This window comes from Equus asinus, chromosome 5, assembly GCF_041296235.1.
Source record: "Equus asinus isolate D_3611 breed Donkey chromosome 5, EquAss-T2T_v2, whole genome shotgun sequence".
Classification (NCBI taxonomy): Eukaryota; Metazoa; Chordata; class Mammalia; order Perissodactyla; family Equidae; genus Equus; species Equus asinus.
The window spans coordinates 12,173,172-12,190,005 of record NC_091794.1 but is presented as its reverse complement, the minus strand read 5'-3'; the positions used below and the strand labels follow the sequence as shown (position 1 = coordinate 12,190,005).

Sequence of the window (16,834 nt, the reverse complement as noted above, 5' to 3'; positions counted from 1 at the left end):
GCCCCCCAAAAAAAAGTCACTTATGTCAGCTCACATGCCATTTGAAAATAATCAGTTAAATTGAGTCAGTCAGATAATTGGTACCTCAATATAATAAATTTCTTTAAACATTAAATTCAGAATTGTCCTGGTTTAAGCTAATTTGATATGTAGGCGCTAAATATACAGTATCTGGGTTTTCTTAAATCCTAACTAAACAGCTGAATACTCACCACTTCCGGCTCACCTACCTGGAAGTCGACCACTGGATTTCTAGAGAAATTATTTTATGGAAACCTCGGTTGTTTTTGTTTTGTTTGTTTTCCAATATCATACAAATTTCTAATAACGTCTCAGGAAATTATTTCTGGATAAGAAACCTGCTTTCCATGCTTGTTTGATCAGATAGCAATCTAATTGCACAACTGCTGCTTAGTGTTACCCAAATCAAAATCAACTTGCAACTCATTTACAGTTTCACATTATTAGTGGCCCACAATCCACCAAACTTCTTCCTTGTATTATGCTAAACAAAGCGAAGGAATTAAAGTCCTTTTCTTTTTCTCCACCATACTTTGCTCCAGTCGCAGCTGTGTGAGTGTGTGCATGAGTGTGTGTATGTGTGAGTGTGTGTAGACAATATAAATAACTTAAAATAGCTTGTAATGGTTAATTTTATGTGTCAGCTTGGCTGGTCCACTGTGCCTGCCTAGATATGTGGTCAAACATTATTCTGGATGTTTTCATGCGGGTGTTTTTGGATGAGATTAACATCTAAATTGGTGGGCTTTGAGTAAAGCAGATTGCCCCCTATAATGTGGACGGGCCTCATCCAACCAGTTGAAGGCCTGAATAGAACAAAAGACCGACCTCCCTCAAGCAAGAGGGAATTCCGCCAGCAGAAGGTCTTAGGACTCAAACTACAGGATGGGCTCTTCCCTGGATTTCTAGCCCAGTGGCCTTCAGACTTGAACTGCAACATCAGTTTTTTCCTGGGGCTTTAGCCTGCTGGCCTTTGGACTGAACTGCAATATTGGTTCTTCTCTGGCCTCCAGCCTGCTGGCCTACCCTGCAGTTTGGGATTTGTCAGCCTCCATAATCACATGAGTCAATTCCTTAAAATAAATCTCTTTCTATATATATACACACACACACATCCTATTGATTCTGATTCTCTGGAGAACACTGATCAATACACAGACGTTCTTCAATTTTTTATTAAACAATCAAAGCGTGGAACTCTGTAGTAGCAAAATGTATATTATTGTTGAAACTCTGAAAATGTGTTTATGTACAATTTCAAATTTATTTCTTAGTGCAAACCCAAATGATTTATTTTCTTTTTTTTGTCCATTCAGTTGTGTTTTGATTTAAAAATCTGTTTATGTTTATTGGAAATCGATGACAGTTAACATAATAAATTATGCATTAGCCTCAAATTTTTTGCTGAAAGTACTTCTAAGGGGTGGGATGGGAAATGGGGAGTACTGGTAGCTGCCAGTGTCCTCTTGGAGAAGAAAGTGCTGGGCCAGAGGTTTTACAGTGTAGCTTCTTGATGTCTGATTTTTCTGAAATACCTGTTGCTGAAGAAGTGCTTAAGATTGTTTTAAGACAACATAAGATCAGCTATGATCTTGGGGGGGATGCTACTATTTACTAAAGGAAATCCCCCCAGAGAACAATTGACCTGGGTATATAGAGAGAAATAGACTTTCGAAGACAAAAATTACACTTATCTATGATTTTGGAGGACAGTCTTGGTGATTGGTTATATCACCTCCTCAGTACTTCTCAAACTGGAGTACTGAAGTGGTATTCCATGGATATATGGAAAACTTTAGAGTCAATTTTTCAGTTTCATTGGAAAAGATTAATAAATATACCTGACCAGTAAGTTAAAAGTGTTCTTTCTTTCTTTTTTTTTTTTTAAACTACAGAAAGTTTATTAGTGGTTACTAGGGGTTGGGGTATAGAGGAGTGGGGAGTGACCGATAACGGGTGTGAGATTTCTTTAAAGCTGTTATTTCATACTGAAACAAACATCAATATATTATGGACCAGAATGAAAAATTTGCACAAATTTTACAAAACTTCTCAGAAAGTTTGAACTTAGAGATAAATGGCTTCCAGTGGCTTCTGAGTCACCTCTATTCCTCAATATGAGTTAAGGTATTCTCTCTACTGCCTTCATCAGTACCCTTTGATATCAGCACCATTTGAAAATTTTCAAAAGCATGGTCTTAGAATAGACTGGCTTTAGAAAGTGACAAGTGTTGAAGAAAAGAGGAGAGAAACAGCTTCATTGGAGAGATCCTTCTTCCTCGAATTAAAAAGTGAACAAATTTTCTCAAAGAAGAGACAATAGAAAGCAAGAGCTATTAACAGAGATTTAATGACACTGCTTTTTTGTTTTTGACTTCCTGTTCCCATCAAAGCCCCATGTTGGTAAATGTTCTTACTGCGGTCTTTATTTTAGTTCTCATTTTAAGAGCTACCGTTTATTAAGAACTTCTAATTCCTGGACTTTACATGGATTTTCATATTTGCTCCTCTCAAGAGCTCTGAGAGAGATATAATAAATAATCTAGTAAATGGTATGGTTTGCCCGAGGTCTCCAAAACCCACGGTTTTGGTACACTGCCATGCTGAGTCCCACGATTTTGGTTTCCTGGTTTAACCAGCAAAGCACATTTACTGGGCAGTGGATGTGTCAAAGGTGAAGGTATTCACATTCAGATAATACTGTGCAGTTGTTTTCAGAGCTGTCCACGTCTCCCAAGCCTGCAACAAAAGGAAACTCAAGTCACGGTCTCTGGATATGTACAACACGTGTGACATCAGTTATGCTGACGATCATACAGATATTCCTAAAAGACTGAGAGAAATACAATGGAAGGATAATACCAATAAGTTTGTTTTTCACACTTTTAGTGATCTATTTACTTCCATGCTCAAATGTTTTGCAGTGTTTGTGGGGCCACAGTATGAACCAATGTGGTGGCATCTTGTTACATCCCAGTATCTCTCAGTTGATCCCAGTACTGGTCCACAATTGCAGGCAGGACTGCACTTGAAAATTTCAATATTGCATAAAGAAGACACAGTCTACCAGTGTCTGTATTATTTAATTTGCCAAATAAACAACTGTCTTGTTTTAGTACCTCTAAATGGTGCCTGTTAGAGAAAAACAGGCATAAAACTGGATGCATTATTCAAACTGGTAGTTTTCATTAGCTAACGCTAGGCAGAAATAAGCCGGTCCTGGCAGACCAGTTAAAATTCAGCCATGTGGAGTAAGGACAGGCCCTAGAAAAACAAGGACATTCAAATTTTTTATGATTTATATAACTCTTGAGCCTGGTGATAGTGAGAGCCTGATACATGTGGAAAGAAAGAACAAACAACTGAAGGAATTAATTAATTTGTTTTACAACTCTGCTTTCTAAATTGCTAAACTGTAAGAGGGAAATCATGAATAATTGAAATCCTCAGATAATTCAGCAATTTCATTTGGCCGGGAGTTTCAATGTCTTCTTCCATCAAAAGAGTAAACATGGAATAAAACTGGCTAATACGAGTTTCTTCTTTATTCTTCTCGGAGCGAGACTACGAATGAATAGGAAAATGTGGAAAAGGTGAGCAAACTAGGGGACAACATTAAAGCCTCGGATAACTCTCGCAGAGGGAAATGAGCTGCTGAACAACAGAGAAGGAACTAAAATGAGACTGCCATCCATCCATCCACCTACCCAAACATGTAATAAGTTATTGAGACTTGACACCACAGCAGTCATTTTGCTAGGTCCTGAGGATAATGACTTTGGCAGGTGAGATGTGCACTTTGTCTAGATAGGGAGATTGGGTGCACAAAACAGATCATTTCAGTGTGACATCTCGTGAGCTACTCACGTGTGAACAGCATGCAAAGGAGAAAGAAGAAAGGAGGACAAATGCCTCCCAGGAAAGAAAGGAAAGGCTTCAGAAAGGAGGAGAGATTGAATCTTAGTCCTGAAGGAGGAGGTGGAGTTTACTGGACCAAAGCCACTTTATGAAGAAGAAAGGGCAGGTATAGCTCAGGACAGCTAGAGAGGAAAAATCAGCTAGGCTGGTGGTGTGTTAATGCCAGCAGATGAGATGTTATTTAAAAAGGTAGATGGTGAAGGGCCATTTGTTTTTAATGCAAATACCTGATCAACCAGTGAGTTTCCCCACGTATTCGGATTGTGATCTGGGTCCCAGTAATCCTGCAAATATATGTGCCTCTTGAGACGTAGGAACTGGTTCGCTGGGTCCTCCAACAAAAATGGCACTCCCAATGCTCCTGTAATTCAGAGTTCAAGAGCACAGCATCTTTTAGGGCAATACTTCACATCTCAACGTTTCCTCTTAAAGAGACCAAGCTGTGGTCTTTGGGAGGATGGGAGCCTGAAAAGGAAACCCTGGAAGAGCTATGCCCTGAGGGAGATGGCTTCTCCTCAGACCTTTGCCGCCATTGTACTGTCACCTTACATGACTTACATTTGTACAGCACAAAAGCCAGTGCTGTGTGGTGGATGGAGATTTTCAGAGATGCACATGCATGGGAGCCCACAGACCTGGATTCAAACTCCAGCTCTATCACTTTTTTGAGCAAGTTGTCTAATTTCTCTGAGCTCTAGTTTTCTCGTATGTGAAGAAGTATAATAACAACAAAATAACAAAGGATTGCTGTAAGAATTGGATAAATTAATGGCTATAAACCACTTGGCTCAAACCAGGCCGTCAACAATCTTACTCTTGCTTTCCTAGTCTTCCAAAATAGACCATAGCTTTCAGTCTGAAGTAGACAGCTCTCCAAACTGGCACTTTGGTTAAAATTGCTAGCATTGATAGATGAACCATTAAGTTGAACAGGCTTGCACTTTCTTTCTCCTTCCCACTCCAGGATTAAAAAAATATGTATATATCATTTTTAAAATCCAGACTTTTGGAGCTGGCCCCGTGGCCACATGGTTAAGTTCGCAGGCTCCGCTTCAGAGGCCCAGGATTTCGCCAGTTTGGATCCTGGGCGCGGATATGGCACTGCTCATCAAGCTATGCTGAGGTGGCGTCCCACATGCCACAACTAGAAGGACTCACAACTAAAAATATACAACTATGTACCAGGGGGCTTTGGGAGAAAAAGGAAAAATAAAATCTTTAAAATCCAGACTTTTTTAGGATCTTGAAATTTTAACAGTTTATATTATATTTTCATTCCTAAATAAAACACAATCATGGCATCAATATAACGAAAGAACACACTCCTGACCTATTTGTAGTGACAATACGATCTGTTCATTGCTTGTGATAAAGTAGCATTTATTACAAAATCCTAAGTAACCTTATGTTACACATACTACAGTTTCATCATTAACAGGCCTCTATTGACCAACACTCTGCATGGACCAGGGGTACAGTGAGCTATCCTCTGTAAGGAGGAGGATGAAAGGTCCAAGATACAAAACAACATAAGGCAATGTAGGATTTGATTGTGCTAAGGGAATGTAGGAGAAGGTGTTATTGTTAAGCACTGGGGCACTGCGATGCAAGCAGACATTTTTGTGGTCAAAGAATTTACTTGGCCTAGTCCTTGTTGAAAAGCTTAAATTTAGCAGGATGGGAGATGGAACAACACTTTTAATTTTAAGCTGGAGGAATGATGTGAGCAAAAGTGTAGCACTGGGAACCTATGAGACCAGTGTCTGAAAACAATGGTTAGAGGGGTCTGGATAAGAGTTTTATTTATAAGCAGTAATAATAATGCTAGTTAACATTTATTGAGCATTGTGCTAAATACTTTAACTGAATTACCTTATTTAATACTCACAGCAAATCTCAGAGGTAGCAATATTAATCATTTCATTTTGCAGACAAGGAAAATGAGCCACAGAAAAGTTAAATACTATGTTCAAGGCCTCACAGCTATTGGGAGGGAGGATGTGGAGCTCTCCCTTCAGAGCGGCTGCTCTATATCGTGACTAAGAGGCAGAAATGCTTGGGGTGAGATAACAGTAAGAACGCTAACAGAACTCCTCCACTTGTAGAAAAAAGGAAGCTGAGTTTCGTACACATTCCCTACGATCTCATGTTTTTCCAAGCATGGCCTTGGATCCTAAGCAGGGTTCTAGTTGTTAGCTCTATTATTTCTAGTTTAATTTGTCAACCCAGTGAGCTCTAGTTCTAAACAGGCACCTACTGAAAATGACAGCCTCTCTTGACACTACACACCAGTCAGGCTGCCTCTGGGTGCAAAACACTGTACTACTAATGGAGGTTTGAAAATGACTCAGATGTAGTCCCCATTTATACAAAGTTAGCATTTGTATTTATTCAATGATTTAAAAATAATAGACAAAAGTCAACTTCAGAAAATACTAGTAAGAGATGCCAGAAGTAATACTGACCTGCTGCTAGATAATCTAATTCAATATAATCAATCCAGCATGTTTGTGGAAGCCATCCTCTAAGATGGTCCCCAAAGATTGCTGCCTTCTGATACTCATATCGTGTGGTCCCCTCCTTCACTTAGTAGGGCTGATCTGTGTAACCACAGGACACTGCGGGAATGACCGTGTGTGATTTCTGTGGACATAAAAGACATTACAGCTTCTGCTTTGCCCCTCTCCTGGATCACTCGCTCTAGGGGAAGTCAGCTGCCATGTGTGAGGACACTCAAGAGGCCTTAAGGGAGAGGCTCACATATCAAGGAACTGAAGTCGCCTCCCAACAGCCACATCAATGAGCGACTTGGGAACCTGGTGTTTTCACTCCAGTCAAGCCTTCAGATGACCACAGCTCCACTAACATCTTTACTGCAACCTCATGAGAGATCTCGACTCAGAATCACCAAGCTAAGCCACTCCTAAATTCCTGATCTTCAGAAATTGTGAAATAATAAATGTTTATTGTTTTAAATGGCTAAGGTTTGGGGAAATTAGTTATACCATAGTAGATAGCTAATACAATGCATTATAAGCAACTACTAAGGTTAAGTAGTCAAAACTAGGAAGGCAAGTGGGGACATTAGGGCACCAAATCTGAGTAGGAACTCACTCTCAGGGTTATGCAAATTTTGTGCCACGAGACCTCCACTTGCCTCACCTTAGATCCTCCTCTAATAATCACGATTGCATGGAAAGACAAACAAAAAAAACCCTTCCCACTCAGGAACTCACATTATCTTCAGAGTTCATCAATAATTATAAGACATTTTGTAACTAGACCATGTGACGGGGGAGTGATTAATTCTGATAATTTCACAGAGAAATTGGTTTTGTGTTGAGCTTCAAAAGACGTGTAAGCTTTCCACAGCCAGCAGGAAAGGAGTAGAAGCAAAGAGCACGCATTCCAGGCTGAAGGAGCCTGGAGAGTCAAGGAACAGAGGAGAAAGGAAGCCTGAGGTTCAGCGACCCTTGCTTGGCCAATGTGACTGCAAGGCAGCGCTGTGGGGCGGATGTGGTGAGGCACAATGCTGGAAAGAGGAGCTGGAGCTTGGTTCTGAAGGATTATTACTGTCATACCAAGGAGTTTGGACTTCATTCTGTAAATAATTAACTATCATTTCTGAACAAGAAAATGATACAGTCAGATTTGCTTTAAAGATTTTTGTTTTATTGTGATAAAATATACATAACATAAAACTTACCATTTTAACCATTTTTAAGTGTACAATTCAGTGGCATCAAGGACATTCACAGTGCTGAGCAACCATCACTACTATCTCCAGAACTTTTTCATCATCCCCGATAGAAATCCTGCACCCTTTAAACAATAACTCCCGTTTCCCTCTCCCCGAGCTCCTAGGAACCACCATTTACTTTCTATGAATTTGCTTATTTTAGGTACCTCATATAAGAGAAACCATGCAATGTTTATCCTTTCATATGTGACATTTCACTTAGTATAATGCCTTCAAGGTTTATCCATATTGTAGTATATGTTAGCATTTCATTCTGTTTTAAGGCTGAATAGTATTTTGTGTGTATATGTCAACATTTTCTTTATCCGTTCACAGATTTACTTTTGAAAACTCCTTTGTCAGTAGTGTGGAGGACAGATGGTAAGAGGGAGAGAGCAGAGTGAGAGACACAAGGTCGGAGGCTCTTTGAACAGCCCAGATGAGAGATTGGTAGGGCCTGAATCAGAGTAAGTGACAGTGGCAATGGGAAGACAGGGTTGGTTTGGAGAGAGAGGGAACTGGCCTTCATTGGGCTGACTCGTGTGGACTGACCAGCAGTAAAGTTTTGGTTTTGGGTGAGATGTGTTAATAGGTGACTTTTCAGACTTCTCTTCATTCTTTTTGAGGAAAAGGTGTTTAGTTACAGTGTTGCATGTTTAATGTATACTCATTCTATTAAAAGAAAAAAGTGTTTTTCAAAAAAAAGGGAGTGGCTAGGCAAAGTAGATTCAATACAATATCTAAAAATATTTCTAAATGAATTATGCTTAGAATATAACTTCCAGCTAGATAAAGAAAGAACAGTAACTGCTTAAGATAGTGTTCCTTCGAATCATCCAAAAGTAGAACCGATATTCTGCACCATAATTATCTGGGTGCATTGTACAATCACTAAGAAAAAAATGCTATTACATAAATCTTGGCAGAGAAGCATGCTTTAAAATACAAGCCATAACTATTTAAGCTCTAATAATTCTTCCGTAAATCTTCTCTTTGCTCACGGAAAATGTCTCAGTGATGCTGGCTCCTTCCCCCGCCCCCCAGAACAAAGCGCCTACCTCAGCATTATGCACCCAACAGGCATTCAATAAATAGTAATTGATGGTGATAATAACATCACCCATGAGAGAGACAGAGAAAGCAGTATTTATTGTCCTACTTTACAAATGAGAAAATTGACACACGGAGATGAAATGACTCACTCAAGGTCACATAGTAAGCCAGTGGCGGGGCTGGAAATAAAATGCAAACACCATAGAAGGGCACGCTATTATCCTCTCTGCTTGAGAGACTTCTCCTCCCTTTTTCATTTTGCCTGATCAACCTTGAAAGTTAGTGAGAGCAAGGTCAGAGTTCTGTGTTTGTAAGCCTATATAATACCGCTGGAGTCTGAAAACTGAAACTGAACCCTGAGTTTCATTACTTTGTTGGTTTTTCAATGTTTTTTTTTTTAATGTAGGCAATATCAGACAGGTTAATGCCTTATTTAAACTTTATAATCATAAGCTATAAGAAATATCCCTCTCTTTCTTTCCAACTCCCTACACAACCTTCTTCCTTTCATCCTATATCATAGTTAGTTTTTTGTTCTTGTTGTCTCTTTTTGGTGAGGAAGATTGGCCCTGAGCTAACACCTGTTGCCAATCTTCCTCTTTTTGCTTGAGGAAGAGTGGCCCTGAGCTAACATCTGTGCCAATCCTCCTCTATTTTGTGTGTGGGATGCTACCATAGCATGGCTTCATGAGTGGTGTGTAGATCTGTGCCCGGAATCCAAACCTGTGAACCCCAGGCCACCGAAGAAGAGCACACGAACTTAACCACTATGCCACCAGGTCAACCTCTCATAGTCAGTTTTAATAGGACCTGTGAAGCTTAGTTCTACATCTAAAAGTTTCTCAAATATCCTCTGCAGAAAATTTTGTACAGTAGAAACAAAGCAGACATGGCCAAGTATGAAGATATTCAAGATCACACTCTCCCCACCCAAATCAAGAAGGATCGGAGGTCTGGAGTCTTAACCTGGCCCTGTCAGTGACTGGTTAGGTCACCAAGCCACTTTTTATTCTTGCACTTTTATTTTCTGTTCTGTAAAATGAGGCTGGATCATATGATCTCTAAGATCTCTTCCAGCTCTATTTTTAACTGGAATGTATTCATAACAAATAGGTCATTAACTGAAAATTACTTTCTCTGGGTGGTATTATGTCATCGGAAGCATATAGAATATGCTAAGTGGGCACAACTCCTACTGCCTTCAAGAACCTTGCATGCCAAGAAATTCAGCACTGAGACAGGCAGAAATAAGTGAAAAAGAAGTCAAAATAAACATAGCCAATAATTAAAGCAAACGAAACAAATGTGTTCACATTATGCACAAAGAGATGAGTGTCCATCATGGGCTGATGAGCATATGGGAGTAGCGGAAGTTGTATAATTAGAGGCAGAAAGACTCCCCATACTGCCATCACTCAGGGAAGGCTGAAAAAGAGTCTTTAAATTTGATGGTGGAGAAATGACTGAATAGTCTGTATACTATGCACACGACCACAGAAATGTTACTTATGGTAGGAACCTCTACGCTAAAAAGATGAGAAAGTCTAATGAGAAACTTAAGGAACAGAATGAAAGGGCAGGTCTGATGGCAAATTCCATGTAGAGGCAACTCGTTTAGGGTAGTCCCAGGCCTCTCTTGTCCCCTTTGTGTTCCTTGCCCCTAGGAAGGGGCAGTGCCTCATTTCACTGGTAAATCCAAGAGGCATAATTTGGCATGTCCAGATGGCTCTTCCTTCTTCATCTAGAGAGTGATCTGCCCTCAGAGGGCACCCTTTCTGTTCTGGTTCTGCAAACTGCAATTGGATACAAAATTTGCCAAATTCTAGGGTCCAGTCCTCAGGCCCTTCATGTCCTCATACTATGCTACATCTTCCGAGTGAGTCTTTCTCAGTAATCAAACAAATGGCCTTCCATAATCATCTTTGGTTTATTTCTCAGCTTGACCAAAACCAGGATAAATAAGGGGGTGCTATTTGTCAGAAGGTGGCTCAGAGAACCCTTTAGATCTGTTGTCTCAGAGCCTCACTAAGAAACAGAAAAAAAAAAAAGAGTACAGACCAGGGCACTCCAATCAGCAGGATCTTGTCATCCTTGGGCAGACACAGCTGTGAACTTCTTGCTGGTGTAATCGTCAACGTCTATGAAATAAACGCGGTGGGATTCAAGGGGGGGCAGAAGACGCGAAAGGTCTGGCAGATCACAGGACAGGCCCCTAACTAGCTATTTCCCTCAGGGCTGGGTGATACTAATATTTACAGTATTACCAAATGTCTGGAACTGCAGATGGAGAATAAGCACTACAGTCCCGCCCCCAAGTTCAACAATACTTAGGTATGGGATACGGGAAGTGAAGCACTTAGCACTCAGTATAAGCAATGAAAGAACAACTTATATTATCCACTAATTTTGTTGGACTGAGTTTCAGTTCCTGCACCTAAAATGTTTATGTCTTAAAAAAATAAAGATGAATTAAGTGCCCAGGCAATTATGCATGGACATAAATTAAGTACTAAAATAAAGTATAAATGGCCACTAGGAATTAAGTTCAAAACAGGGTCAGAAGAAAAGGATATGCAGATGCCTCAGCAATATGGTAAAATTTTCAAAGATCTCTCTAAACGTAGGAGAAGTTTTATAATTTTGTGAGAGATTAAAATACTTTTAGACTTGAATATTTTATTCCCTGTGTTAGGTATGGAATTTTTTACAAATAATGAAATACTTTTTTTTTTCCTTCTTGCTCTAAATTGTGATTACTGACCCAAAAGTTTATGGTGGAAGATAGAAGAGTTCTATTTAGTACAGAGGATTTTCCCACTTTGCTGTAATTCAGATAAAAATTAGTGAGAGAGAGAATGAAAGAGAAGAAGTTTGAGTTGTGAGAGAAAAAAATGTGAAGAAAAAAGAAGGGAGAAGGAGAAGAGAGAAATCAAGAAATCAAAGGAAGGAGAGACTAAAGAAAGGCGATTACAAAAGACAAAAGGTTGCAAAAGGTGAAAAGTCATGGCAAAAAGGAACAGGGCAAAGAGGGAAGTAAGAAGATGGTAAGAGGGTCAGGGAAGTGAACAGAGAGGAAAGAAAAGGGCTGACCTGCGGGACGAACTCTCAAATCCCCGGCATCGTACTAAACTGTCTGTTAATAAAATGCTTTCGTCACTGAACTTTTAACTCGGGAACTTAGGCTTTATTGACGTTACAACTGCTGACGTGTTGAGTACTTTGAAAAGTAAACAGAAACTGGTCTCACTTGAGTTCAACTTCCATCTGTCATAGCGTGCTCTCAACACACGTACGCCGACATCCACGCTCACACACATGGCCGCGGAATTCCCTGGGATGTGTTTTTGGAGCTGGCAGATCTTTTATTAGTTTTTAATCTTGTGGACAGAGAAATTCATAGCTCACCAAAGGCAGCATTTTATTTGTTTCAAGAGTGACCCCTTCTGGGTCACTGCGTATCTGTGTTGATGAATTCTCAACTCGAGTGCCATGACAAATGATGCCAATTGGATAGGAAAAGAGCAAGTTTTTCTACAACATCCAGAGTTCTCAATGAATCTAGTCATGGGTAATCACATTTTTTCTCCAAACACGTCATTTCCCAGTTTATTCTCATTACCCACTTTCTTGAGAGCAATCAATCTTAAGCCAAAGTGAGCAGGGAAAATTAAGAACAAAATCTTATGAAATAAGCTAAAACTATATCTGGTAATACAGACTCCCTAAGGAACTGGAGGGCTGCAGGGATGACTGAGAAGGGCCATTCCTTCTATGGCAGAAAAGAAATGGGAGGGACGGGAGGTGTGACAGGGTCGTCGGGAAGAAGATGTGAGTTTAAAAGCTCTTGTCAAAAAAACAAACCAAAACAACAACAAAAAAAACTTTTAGAGAAATTGGCCTTGGTTAGTAACCATGGAGTGAAAACCAAGACCTGGAACTATGCTACAGAAACAGGCCACAGGCAGTCTATTTTTCTCCCTGTCTAAAACTGGAAGACGTACCTGCACTTAGAGGGAGATCTCATCGATCCAACCCCCAAATTGTTTCAAATATAGGTCAACTCTAAGTTTGGTTTACTTACTCAGTGAAACACTTTCCAAACATGTATATTTTCCATATCTCCTCTTTATGTGAAATGGGACTGCTTGATGTTAGTAAGTGCCTTAGTGAGAGGGAACGTGGAGTTTCAGACTTCTCTTTACCCTCAGTGCAACCGGAAACTGTCCTTGGTTATGTCCTGATTTGGCTCTATTTCTTCTAAAGTCACCCCTTTCCCTAAGTCCTGATCTGTTCTTGTGGAACCAGTGGCAATAATACCGGCTCTATTGCATTTTCAGGAGGAGCTCTTGCTGCCTGCTCTGCTGCCTATCCCATATCTGCATATCCCTTATCTGCATATCCCATATCCGCATATCCCTTATCCGAATATCCCATATCCACATATCCCTTATCCACATATCCCTTATCTGCATATCCCATATCCGCACATCCCTTATCTGCATATCCCATATCCACATATCCCTTATCTGCATATCCCTTATCCACATATCCCTTATCCACATACCCCATATCTGCATATCCCTTATCTGCATATCCCATATCTGCATATTGCTTATCCACATATCCCTTATCCACATATCCCATATCCGCATATCCCTTATCTGCATATCCCATATCCACATATCCCATATCCACATATCCCTTATCTGCATATCCCGTATCTGCATATCCCATATCCACATATCCCTTATCTGCATATCCCGTATCTGCATATCCCATATCCACATATCCCATATCCACATATCCCTTATCCACATATCCCATATCTAACACTGCAGTGCCAGAGGGGACAGTTTGTGTAGAAAAAAGAAGAGCTTTGTTCTCAGAAGCCCTGGATGTAGAATTTGGATACAAATCCAGCATCCATCATTGATTAACTGCATGGCTTGGCCATTTAATTTCTCTAAGCCTCAGTCTCCTATTAGTAAAATAGAAATCACAACACCTATTTTCAGTGATTATGAGGGTTGAACTAATGTAACATGGAAAGCTCTCGATGCATAATGAAGATATCATAGTAGTGCTAATATTTGCTGTTTTATTAGAGGAGAAGGCAATTCTTGACCTAAATACTACAGAGAGGGTTGTTTTGTTTTTTAATCAAATCATGACACTCGGACTTCTAATTCTCCAACCAAGGAATCAGCTTTAATGTGTATAAGTTACTATTTTGGGAAAAATCAATAAAATAATTTGGGGACTGTGCTCATAAACTTAATTACTTGAGTAAGGTTCTTCATCATTTTTGGCTTCAGCATTCCCATTAGGAAAACAGACAATGAGATCTTTTCCCTACTTACTTCAAATTAAGTTCTAGGCAAAAGTAATTTGTTAGACGACTAATCGGTAAGAGAGAAAACCTTTTTTAATAAGAAAACCAAACTTTTTAAAGTGGTTTTTTTTCTTAGGATAAGCAGAAGGGCTCTAGTGCAGATGAACAGCTTACATTCTTCAATGGAAAGGGCTGGGGAGAAGCAAAAAATGTTGATTCAAACTATTATTTTCTACGTTAGAGCTATATGATTCAGAAAATGTCAGTTAAACGAGTTATTAATGTAACGAATGAATCTGTTTCTAAAGACCTCAGTATCCTCAAGCTGCAGGCAGTTAAGGCTTCTGTCCTGAGATCTGAAGGGCTAACCGAGCAGGGTCAACGTTCCTCTGTCCTTCGCTTCTCATCCTCAACTTGTTATTTCATGACCTTCAACTGCACAGTTTTATTTATTTATTTTTAAAGTGAAGTCAATCAAACCAGTTGCCTCTATAGGTAGACATATTTGCTGGAGTTAAAGTTAATTCCGACTTGTTTCTTTAAGAAAGTCTACAAAAGTCGTTTTGCAGAAGCATTTTCCTTTTGCCAGATATTTTTGACCCTGCAGTGTTCTCAGGTGAACGTGGATGAGCCACAGCACCTTCAGCCTTTCAGTGACCCACCATCACCCATTCCAAAGTCAACGGCATGGATCAGCCAAGGCAGAGCGTTATGCTGATGGAGCACTGCCAGTCCATAACTTCAGTTTACAGCATGCTTCTCAGATGCGCACTTAAACTGAGTGAGCCTCACTTTGTTCCTCTGGAGATGTGGGCTGTAACTGGGTATAACTGTATATGCCTTGGTGATAATTGCTCAGTAATTATTGGCTGAAATTTTCTAAATCCTTTATTTAAAAAGCTCCTAAATGCAAAGTGCAATATAAATGATTAAAACTCTTTATTAAAATGATTAATATGCTTAGAAATAAAAAGCTAATTATATACACACATACCCAGATTTATATTCTCTATATAGGTATACACACCTACATCTATTTATTTGTCGCTGTGTGTGTGTGCGTGTGTACCTCAAACAGAATATATAACTTTTTTACATGGGTCTCAAGCTTTCATAAAAGTAGGAATTTATTCTGATTTAAGCATCTTCATCAGAAGTATTTATAAATTGTAGAGACTTAACTGCAAAAATAATTTATAAGTTCGTAAGTATTTTCAGTTAGGGTTACGAGAAAAACAAATGATCCCGCAGTTCAATTCAGATATAAGCCTCTGAGCTACTGGGTCAATTTGGCAGCAAATCATCTGGCCTGAGTGTCTTCCTTGATATGTCTTGAAAACACTACTTCTCCGAGCCACAGCTTACCCTGAAGGTTAATGAATTCACACTCTCAAAGTACCTTGAGGTCTCCACATAATGATACATGTAAGTATTGCAGTTTCTAAATGGCATTTACAATTTTTCTTTGTTGAAGGACACCAGAACACTTCTTCAGAAGTAGCAGTTAAATAGATTTCTTAGCAACAGCAACATGTTAATACGTTAATACATAATTAGGAATAATATGATCACACACGCAATTAACACTAACATGTTCAAAACCACAGCGTAACACAATAGTTTCATTTCCCCAATGCTTTAGAATTGGTGTATGGATAAAACACTTTTGTTCATATCTTTAAAAAGTCAAAAGGGGTTATCTGTCAACCTAATAGCTATAAAAGACGTGATAAATAAAAAAGAAATAGGTTCTTACCTATGAGCAATGTTGAACACAGGGCCACTTGAAGCATTTTATAGTCCATGATTCTGTTTTGGAAAGAAAAGATTTATTAATTTTAATTTAACCAAGCAAAGCTTTAGGGCTTATGGGGTACTTTCCAGGAATATGAAGCATTTACAGCATACCTGGAAGCCCTGCGAGCTGAGACAAGTCAGAGAGAGGCCCTTGCTTGAGATGGCTTTTTTATATAACTCCTGCCTTTTTGCCCTTTGGACTTTTTCGACTGACTTTTTACAGGCGGTTCTTATATGGGTCACGTATTTATTTACTAATTTTATCATCCACACACTAATGCAACGTAAAAACAAAACCAAGGTGGAAAAATTGGATTACTCATATGTTGCTAGTGGGAATATAAAATGGTACAGTCACTTTGGAAAACAGTTAGGCAGTTTTTTATAAATCTGAGCATGCAATTACTGCACAACCCAGCAATTGCACTACTGAGCATTTATCTCAGAGAAATGAAAACTTATGTTCATATGAAAACCTGTATAAGAATGTTCATAGCAGCTTTATTAGTAACAGGTAAAACCAGGAAACCACCCAGACATCCTTCAAAGGCTGACTGTTAAACAAATTGAGATAGACCTATACCATGGATTAATACTCAGCAATAATAATACAATAAAAATTGTTGATAGACCCAATAACTCAGATGAATCTCAAGGGAATTATGATGAGTGAAAAAAAACAGTCCCAAGTGGTTAGTACCGGTATGATTCCACTTATATAACCTTCTTGAAATGACAAAATTAGAGACATGAAAAACAGATTAGTAGTTGCTAAGGATTAGGGATGGAGGCGGGAGGTGGATGTGGTTATAAAAGGGCTAATACAAGGGACTCTTGTGGTGATGGAACTGTTTTGTGTCTTGACTGTGGTGGTGGATATGTGAATACAAACATGTGATAAAATTGCGTAGAACTAAACACATCTCCTACACAGACACACACACACACACACACACACACACACACACACAACA

The 16,834-nt window shown here is 39.3% G+C and overlaps 2 protein-coding genes across 2 annotated transcripts; both read right to left on the bottom strand.

Moving 5' to 3' along the window:
* Positions 1-1,180: 1,180 nt before the first annotated feature.
* On the bottom strand, positions 1,181-16,068 carry C5H3orf85 (chromosome 5 C3orf85 homolog). The gene is made up of 4 exons (XM_044771634.2): positions 15,972-16,068; positions 15,820-15,872; positions 4,167-4,300; positions 1,181-2,760 (listed from the first exon to the last, which is right to left on the bottom strand). The coding sequence occupies exons 2-4, from the start codon at positions 15,866-15,868 to the stop codon at positions 2,671-2,673; spliced, it is 273 nt and encodes a 90-aa protein (XP_044627569.2). The 5' UTR covers positions 15,869-15,872; positions 15,972-16,068; the 3' UTR covers positions 1,181-2,670.
* LOC139045226 (uncharacterized PPE family protein PPE12-like) lies at positions 4,307-15,811 on the bottom strand. Its single transcript, XM_070508762.1, has 2 exons — positions 11,822-15,811; positions 4,307-10,869 (listed from the first exon to the last, which is right to left on the bottom strand). The coding sequence occupies exon 1, from the start codon at positions 13,652-13,654 to the stop codon at positions 13,097-13,099; it is 558 nt and encodes a 185-aa protein (XP_070364863.1). The 5' UTR covers positions 13,655-15,811; the 3' UTR covers positions 4,307-10,869; positions 11,822-13,096.
* Positions 16,069-16,834: the final 766 nt, after the last annotated feature.

What these genes read in the sequence shown, in the direction of transcription:
- LOC139045226 (XM_070508762.1), bottom strand. Translation starts at nt 13,654, where the DNA reads ATGCTGGATTTGTATCCAAATTCTACATCCAGGGCTTCTGAGAACAAA.
- C5H3orf85 (XM_044771634.2), bottom strand. Translation starts at nt 15,868, where the DNA reads ATGGACTATAAAATGCTTCAAGTGGCCCTGTGTTCAACATTGCTCATA. An exon ending in GTGTTCAACATTGCTCATAG is followed by an intron (nt 4,301 to 15,819) that starts GTAAGAACCTAT and finishes TCTGAATTACAG; the next exon opens with GAGCATTGGGAGTGCCATTT. An exon ending in GAAACTCACTGGTTGATCAG is followed by an intron (nt 2,761 to 4,166) that starts GTATTTGCATTA and finishes CTTTTGTTGCAG; the next exon opens with GCTTGGGAGACGTGGACAGC.